This window comes from Atta cephalotes (genome assembly GCF_000143395.1).
Source record: "Atta cephalotes unplaced genomic scaffold scaffold00083, whole genome shotgun sequence".
In the NCBI taxonomy this organism is placed as follows: Eukaryota; Metazoa; Arthropoda; class Insecta; order Hymenoptera; family Formicidae; genus Atta; species Atta cephalotes.
This window is the reverse complement of record NW_012130147.1, coordinates 428344-437205: the sequence shown is the minus strand read 5'-3', so window position 1 is coordinate 437205 and position 8862 is coordinate 428344. Positions and strand designations below refer to the sequence as shown.

Here is an 8862-nt window from a genome sequence, read left to right as displayed (position 1 = left end):
TATATATATATATATATATATATATATATATATATATATATATGTAAACGATTTATTCATTTCATTTTATACATAAGTAGAAATCAGAATTTAGTTCAAATTTAGTGCAAACTTTATTTTTTATTTTATTTTATTTTTGCAAACTTTCAGTTTTTAGGCAAACAATTTCCCGAATGAATCTTTTCCTTTTACTTTCTCTTCGTCCTTTCTTTATTTAGCGAACGAGTTCAAAGACATCCGCGGAGTCGACGAGAGTGAGTCAATGTTTTCGATGTGAATGGCCGCAGAAATAGATCCTTGGGCAAGCACGTTTCGTGATCGCACGATTCGCGGGCTAAATTCTGCGCGACTGACTTTAGTGAAACGAGAACAAGCTTGTGTCGTCTCGTATGTCACCAATCGTGCGCATCAAGGAAAAACGAGGATGCACCGTGGTGCGTAAGCAGGGATTATTCAAGTTGACAACGTTGCGCTCGTGCGTAATGATTGAATCATTTGGACAATTCATTTTAGAGAAACCGACACTCAAGTCATTTATAAATTATTATAAAAGAATATAAATTAATACATTATAATAATATATAATAATATATAATAATATATAATAATATATAATAATATATAATAATACATTAAAGATATTAAAAAATGTTCTAAGAATGTGAAATATCAGAAAAAAAAGTTAAGAAAATTTTAAGAAAAAAATACAAGAAGAACATCTAAATAATTGAAATAATTAAATTTCGAAAGTCTAAACAAAGTGTTAAAATATTATTAAATGATTTTTCATAATTTATTCGTATTATTTTATCGATATACGGATTAAAGAATTTTCTTTAGCTATTCTTTCCAAAACTGAACAACTAAATTTTATTCTATAATTTTATTTTTTATTTTATTTTTTACGAGGGTTAATGTTTATTATTGTTTTTATTGCATATAAAATATAAAATTCAATAATTAAATATGTATAATATTCTTTATATTCGCGGCAAACAAAGAGTAACGTTCGATTGGTTCCGAAGCGAAGATCCGGTCGTGCCCTGATGAGAATCGATGGACTATATTTTGCTCATGGTTCTCCAGGAGATGCTCTTGCCAAGTTCGCTTTGATTAATTAGAATGGTGCATTGTTTGCGATGCATCAGTGATGATGCATCGCAGCAAGCAGGCCGGAGGTCGGCGGAACCGTTATGCATCGTGATTGTTTCAGATGCAAGAAGTCCATCGAGAGATCATATTCTACCTTTAAATTGTAAAGAATAGAACCAAAAAATATATTTAAAATATTTCTATAAAAAGATATACCTAAAAAATGTGTTCACAAATTATCATAAACAGAAATTTTAACATAATAATATTTTTCAAATAATTTTATATATTATTAATTCTAAAATTATTAGTGACAATCCTATAATAATTATTATTATCGATGTTTAATTATTTTCTTTGTTATTCAATAAACAATACTGCGAATATTTTATAGCGATTCTCTTTCATATCTTTTTTCACTAAAAATTTCATTAATAAACAACATTAAAATAAAGTAACACAAGATTTCATTCAAAATTAATGAGCATAATATTATTTATTTATATTTATATTTGACTAGAGAGTTAGTATTATATTTGACTAGAGAGTGATCCACTATTTTGCAATAATAACAATGCACTTATTCCATTTAAGAGAAAATAAACTTTTATTTTTTTCATTACTTTGTACGACATACGTTCATTTTTTCACAATCTTCAGTATATAATGTCTTCAACATCTTTTGGAAATTTAAATATATTTTAAAGAACGTAACAATATGCACATCGTCCTTGCCTGCGTATCAATGATAAATGGTAATCATGAAAGAATCGCGGTAATAATATCGCCTCGCGGGAAAGAACGGTTCTACTCGTCGTCATGCTTCTTCCTGGAAGCGGCAGTTAAGTCCTTCTCTTGAGATCCTCTAAATTTATCTCGCGCTTCGTAACGAGGCTCTGCTTCGCGCCGTTGTATGAAATCTTCTCTTCCTTGCGGCTTTCTTTCTCCTCGAATAAGACTCGGTAATTACTTCTAATACCTGTAATGAATTATTCGGCGCTATCCGCGCCCAGTTCTCACCTCCATTTCTCTTTGGTCTTTGCTAATGCGAGTTACACTCGTGCGCGACACCTATTTATAATAATTTATATTTGCGTATGCAACATAAATAATTTGTCGAAAGGCGAGGACAATGAAATACAGCAAAATACATAAAATACAGTTAATTCGTCTGTGATAATTTTTTTTATCTAAATTGCGTTTTAATTAAAAAAAATATATTTATTTCTAATAAATCTGTCATCAGCATTAAAATATTTTTCAATTAACCATTTCCTATTTGCTTTCTATTGGAAGTTAGCTCAGAGAAATTTTAAAATAAAATTTAATACTTAATGGTAAATAATTGTGCAAATAATAATGAAATTTATATTTAACAAAGAGAAATAATAATATTTTAAAACAGAATAAATTAATAAATACATGCAGTGAAATGCTTCATAGTTATTTGCGATGTACAATATTTTTGCCTGCTAACATGAATCTGTTGATGGAATTTGATTAGGTTATTGTATGTCACAATTTTGAAAAAAAAATAAGGCAAAATGATTGCCAAATTTGACCAACGGACTCGTGTTCAACAGTCAAAAATATATTGGAAACAACTATTTGTGTTGAATAGCTTTGGACAGTATTATTATGCCTTCTATTTTCACAATAACACTACTTACTATGAAATTTATAATATTATTAATATAATGTCATTAAGCTCAAAAAAGTGATGTCCCAATATTACGATATTTAGTTTTTCAGCGAAAATGCTCTCTAGTCTTCGCAAAATTTCGAGATCTCGTTGTGGCGAATAAGAGAAAGAACATTCTCTCTATATCGAGCGACGGGATCTCTAATTGGCGACCGTTCAAAAAATCGTACCGGCTGGTTCGATCCTGGCAGTCAGCAATTAAAAGGAATGTCGTCCCTGCCGATATGTATCTTGTCGTTGCTGGTCGACCAGCCTAATCACGCGCTCTTGTTGCCCGCGAGCGTCGAAGAGAGATAGTGACTCCCTTCCTTATACATTTTGCAATTGAATTGCGCATATGGCGCATTTACATCGTTCGTCTAAGCGACTATTCGATTATCTTAGCTCTTTCTATAAACTTTTGAATATCTATTTATCAGCTGGGAAAAACAGCAAATATAAACAGAATAATTTATTCAATGTATTTGTAATATAATTTTTATCAGCTTAACATTACTTTAATTAAAAGGAAATATTAAGATTTTTAAAAATATTAATTTATTATTTGCAGAAAAGAGTTGTTGGGAATGCCAATAATAAACGAAAGATAGAATTTTTATATAATTGTTGCATTTTATTATTTTTTGCAAATATTAATTCGTTATCTACAGAAAATAGAATTAATTAACCAAATGACAAGCATGACAATGTCAAAACGATGAATGAATAGTGACGAGCTTGTGTTTGTTACTTGTAATGACATTATTAGATTAATCGAGAATGTTGCAAATGCGCATTATTGATCATTGATAAGCACTAATAAAACACATTGATTAGATAACCGATTGATTAGATAATTAGAAACCAAAGGAATAATAGCGAAAGAAATCAAGTATTGTTAATTACGCTAACCACTAATGAAACATGTAACGTAGAATAAATTATTGTATATTGATATATATATGTATAAAAATTGATTACATAGTATTTGTTTAAATAAAGACTCTTATCGAGCGATTATCGATTGCGATTAATCAAATGTCGCGATAATAATGGTCCTTGCGAAACTCAAACATGTAGCGCTGCACGATAGAAATTAATGTAATCTGAGATGCCGATAAATAACGTAACATGACTATAAAATAGAGTATAGTTGCAGAGACGAACAATAATGATTAGAGAAAATATAAATAAAGCATGAGCAAAAAATTGCGATTTAAGAAATCATCTTTAACAGAAAGTAAAGACAGAAATTATAAAAATGATTTTCAAAAATTCGAAACAATAGAAAAGATATTGTATTATTTTATAAATATATATAAGTTACTTAATAAAAAAATATTTATATTTTCTTAAGAATAAGTATTAAATTATTTCTACTTTCATATTAACTCTTTGTTTTATCAACAATTTAATTATAATATTCGTTTATTGATCTATACGAGAGCAATATGATTACAAACAAAATAAGAAATTAATCTTTTAGCGTTTGAAGACTCCTGAAAATCATTGCACGTGTCACAACTAATAAAAATTTTAATGAAATGTGTTGATAAGGATTAGATTGATAAACAAACAAGAAACAAAGATATTGTACCGTTTGCGATCAAGAAATCAAGAAATGCTCCATCTCGCACTGATATTAATAATATGTTTCTGGGGGGTAAGACGTCGTGGCGACAAGGCGCGGTAGTGATGGGTGGCGGTTGCAACACGCGTCGCAGCGCCCGGCGTCGCGTCGATACGCGCCGACCATGGCATTAATTTCCGATATTGCTCTCGTAAATATTCGCGACTCGCCGCCGACCATCTCCCACCGAATTGAAACTTTACTTCTCTCTTTCTGGATTCGACGTTGCCGACACGCGTCCCTATTGGGGACTCATTTTTTATATCGACTCTCAAAATCGTAAATATATTTACGACGAGAGAACGATTCAAAATGATTTTATAAAAATAAAAAAAGAATTTTAATGTTGTATGACATTTTAATTTAATTTATCGCTTGCTAAACTGATATTATGAAAAAGGTAAATAGAGGGAAAGAAAATTATTTATTAAAGGTTTATTAAAGGTTACATACTATTATATTCTCCAAAAAGTTTAAAAATCTTTAAATTTCATATTTTATGCTAAATCAAAATGCTAAACCAATTTTATCATTATAGATTCTTTATTTTTGCCTTTCTCTTGTTTTGTGTTCTAAAAGTTTTATTAAACTTTATATTATTTTTCTGGATTTAACAATAGGAACATCTAGAGTTTCTTCTTATGCATAGTACTGCGGATTCGGTTTCAATATATGGAAGGGAGAATTCGGAATAGGAAGGATAAATCCTAAAACGTGTCTGCGATAGATCTGCATTTTGTCATGCAAAAAAAAAAATAAAATTTTTCTTTTGATAAAAGACTTTTACTGAGTAACATTTTGTGTTACATTATAGTGTGGGAAAAAGTTCGTGGCGTTTTTTTAATGCCATCTAATGGGAAAAACCTAATAAAAAAACTAATACATAAAACATATCAAACTGTGATGTACCAATTTGATACATTAATCATAAAATATTAAAATAAACTATAAAATATATAATATAAAATCTTTTCTTGATAAACGTGTGATATGATTTATCAAATTTATTTCTATACAATTGATTAAGACAATCCTTTTAGAATTTATCAATTAATTCAGTTGTCTATTGATAATCACAAAGTGAAAAAGTAACTTTTTAATTATTAAAAATCGTCATTTAACACACATTTCACGCAAGGATTCGACGCAAATTTTACGATTCATCGTGTACTTATCATGTGCATACAAGCAAAATGGAAATTTATAAAACGCTTTATGTATCTTTGGGATGCAGGCATAATTTAATCTGTCACATATATATCGTGCTTGCATTGTGCCTTCCTCAGGCATTATTGTATCGTGCCCCTACACGACAGGCACGGGAATTACCGGGAACCTCTCGCAGGTCGAAACAAAGAATATAACGAGAAAGGTGTGTCTCACGAGTTGCACTGCACCAGCTGTGCGTGCGATGCAAATGGATGCGAGACCCATCACTATATAAATCGAGAAACGAACTCGTGAACTGATTGTACAAGACATTCTGAAAGATCATGTTATTAATGCGGTTTTCCATATATATTAATTTTTTTTTATTGAAATGTTTAAAGTTTTATAGAATTAACAAGTAATACGTACAACTATTAAATTGTACATCTAACATTATTCGATAATGTATTTTGATATTGATTAACTAGACAATTTCAATCAAATTACATATTTTTGATGTGTGAAAAAAATATCAAATATTTAGTTTTTGAAAGTAGACAAAAAATATAAATTTGTACTAAATTGTTTATTTCTCAATACTGCAAACCATCTCGTTCCATTTAGTCTGATTAATCTTTTTACTTTTCTCTTTATTCCATCGAAAATAAATAAATTAAAGGACATATATAAATAAATTAAAGGAACATGTTAAGAATATACGATTTACAAGCGAAAGGATAATTCGACCTTTTTCTCATCTTTTTCATAACCTTGAATTTAATCAGTGACTGTTGCAGTTCTTCTTCGTTTTATTAGCATTTGAGTCGTTTAGCAGCTGCAATTATTCTCATTACAGTAAAATAGCAAATAAATTTAGGACAAAGCGATGATTTACGCGTGATGTAGATATTGGATAGCCGGGTTTAGTGTTAAACACGCAGTGCAAATATGAGTCAAAGGCCGTTTCTCTACCAAGCCTGTTATATTCACGAAGTTTATGGACGGTACTTGGTAATTCGAGCTCAAGAGTGTATATATGATGTTACAATGAATCTATATACGGTTCCTACACATGTATATATACATACACCAAAAACTTGCTAATTGAAAGGAATTTAATTATGTTACATATTTAATTACTGATTTACGCGTTTACCGAACTGAATTAGCTGACAGGATTGTTAATTAAATAATTATTTTGAGACAGATAATTTATGTTATTTGCAATTGAATTTTTTTTATATTACGATCATCAATCAGTTTTATATTATATTTTATTAAGATTTTTATCATAGTTCAATATTTCATAATATATTTTTTCTCATCTAAATATCTATGTATAATAAAATATAAAAATATAGAGATAAGTAGGAATTTATAAAATATATAAAAATAAATGGAATGAACATAATATTGTATAACAGAAAAAAAACAATTACACAATACAATAAAAATCACTGCATAATTTAAAGTACTGATTATGAATTTAACATTTTATTACATTGTTACTTACATATATATTTTACAGAATAATTTTCTTATAATTATTTAACAGAAAAATTTGTTCATATTTTAAAAGTTCATTTATACATTTCCTTTTTATATATATTCCACGAATATAAATATATTGTAAATCGAAAATCCATGAAATATCAAGCTGACAAACAGAAATTGAATTTTTCATTTCAGATTGCCGTCGCCCTATAACAAACAATCGTCGGGAGTTGGCGGTGCTGGCGGTGGTCCTGGGGGTAGCACAAGCATACCCTTGCCCGCGACCGTTGCCGCCACCAGGAGATGCCCTCCGGACAAAGTCAGACCGGCTCCGGCACCAACACATCAATCACAACTCGGTAAGTTCCATCAACTCATCTTTCTCACCCTTTTGTTGTAAACTTTTTGAGCATCGTCATATTTTACAGGAAAACATAAAAGCTTTATCTTTATCATAGGTAGACAGAAAATATATATTTGATATTACATAATGTAATAATATTAATTTTATATTCTAATATAAATTCAAATCGTAATTACTATTTTCTAATCTAAAAGAAAGTCTGTATTTAAATAATATTTTATTTTGTAGACCGATTATATCTACAAAGTACAATAGAGCATATTTCAATTATCATAATTATCAAAAAAAAAATCAATTATAGTTTCTCTTCAATAACATATTATATTATGCATATACATATATTTTAATATACACGCATTTTATATAAATATAAATATTAATGTATATTAATAATTTATATAAAATTATTTTGCTTAAAAGCCAATTATATTTTTTAAAATAATCCATTATTGTGTATACATTTTAATGGAAATTGCACCGGGAACGTGCAGAGAAACGTCCGATTAGTCTGACATCCCACGTTATTCATCTAAAATTTATTTTTGGACAATAAATAAATGACGAAAAGTGCTACGAATAAAAATGGAAAATGGAGGTAGATGATATTAAAAAATTAAGCGTTACTATTATTAACTTTAACAATAGCCAACAATTGTGGTAACACAAAATTTATTATTTATTTTCCGATGTAATTGTGAAAACATTTACCATATTATTGCAAATAAAAATTTATTACTAAGCGAATATTGTTCACTATATTGGTCTTTTAATGACCGAATGACATTCCCATTCGATTCTTCTTATCTTTTTAAAATCATTTTATCGCCTTAATTTTATTGTAAGAATAATTGTTTTAATTATTTTCTGAATTAATCTAGGTGTTTTTAAGAAACTTTAAATTTTTTATTTTTATATGTCAAAAGAGACACGTTTATAATTAAAAACCATCTGTAATTTAAAAGAAGTCCGTAGATTAATTATTACTATGATTGCTAACTTGAAATAATGTAGATTTGAGGTTAGACCGAAGATACGCAGAATTATGGGAAGATTTCCTTGCTTTAAACAATTAGGCAATTTTTTCTTTGAAGTCGTATTTCTCTCAAGACCCAAAGAATGGTGAAAGGGTGCGGTGTGCACCCGCGTGAACACTCCATTAGCCATTAGCCCCGTGAATAGCTTTTAGCAACCCTTTGCACATTTCTGGCTGTCGCAGGAGATCCTGGACCACCATGAAAACTCATCTCCATAGGACTTCTCCGTTACTGCGAATATACATGGTGGCTTATTCGATCATATCTTTTTCTACGTGCGTTCTTGTACGCGTTCATATCTGATTTAGTACGCACGTGTGTCTGTGTAAGCAAACTTTTCCCTTCTAATACGTGTGTACACACACACACACACACACACACACGCGCGCGCGCGCGCACAACTTTCTCTCTCTCTCTC

The 8862-nt window shown here is 29.5% G+C and overlaps 1 protein-coding gene across 1 annotated transcript in view; it reads left to right on the top strand.

Annotated features, from left to right (window-relative positions):
- LOC105624627 (neuron navigator 3-like) overlaps positions 1–8862 on the top strand; it is an 89244-nt gene that overhangs the window by 34638 nt on the left and 45744 nt on the right. The window contains exon 5 of the mRNA XM_012205984.1: positions 7242–7405. Within this exon, the coding sequence (XP_012061374.1) occupies positions 7242–7405 (164 nt within the window). The remainder of the gene's footprint in view (positions 1–7241; positions 7406–8862) is intronic.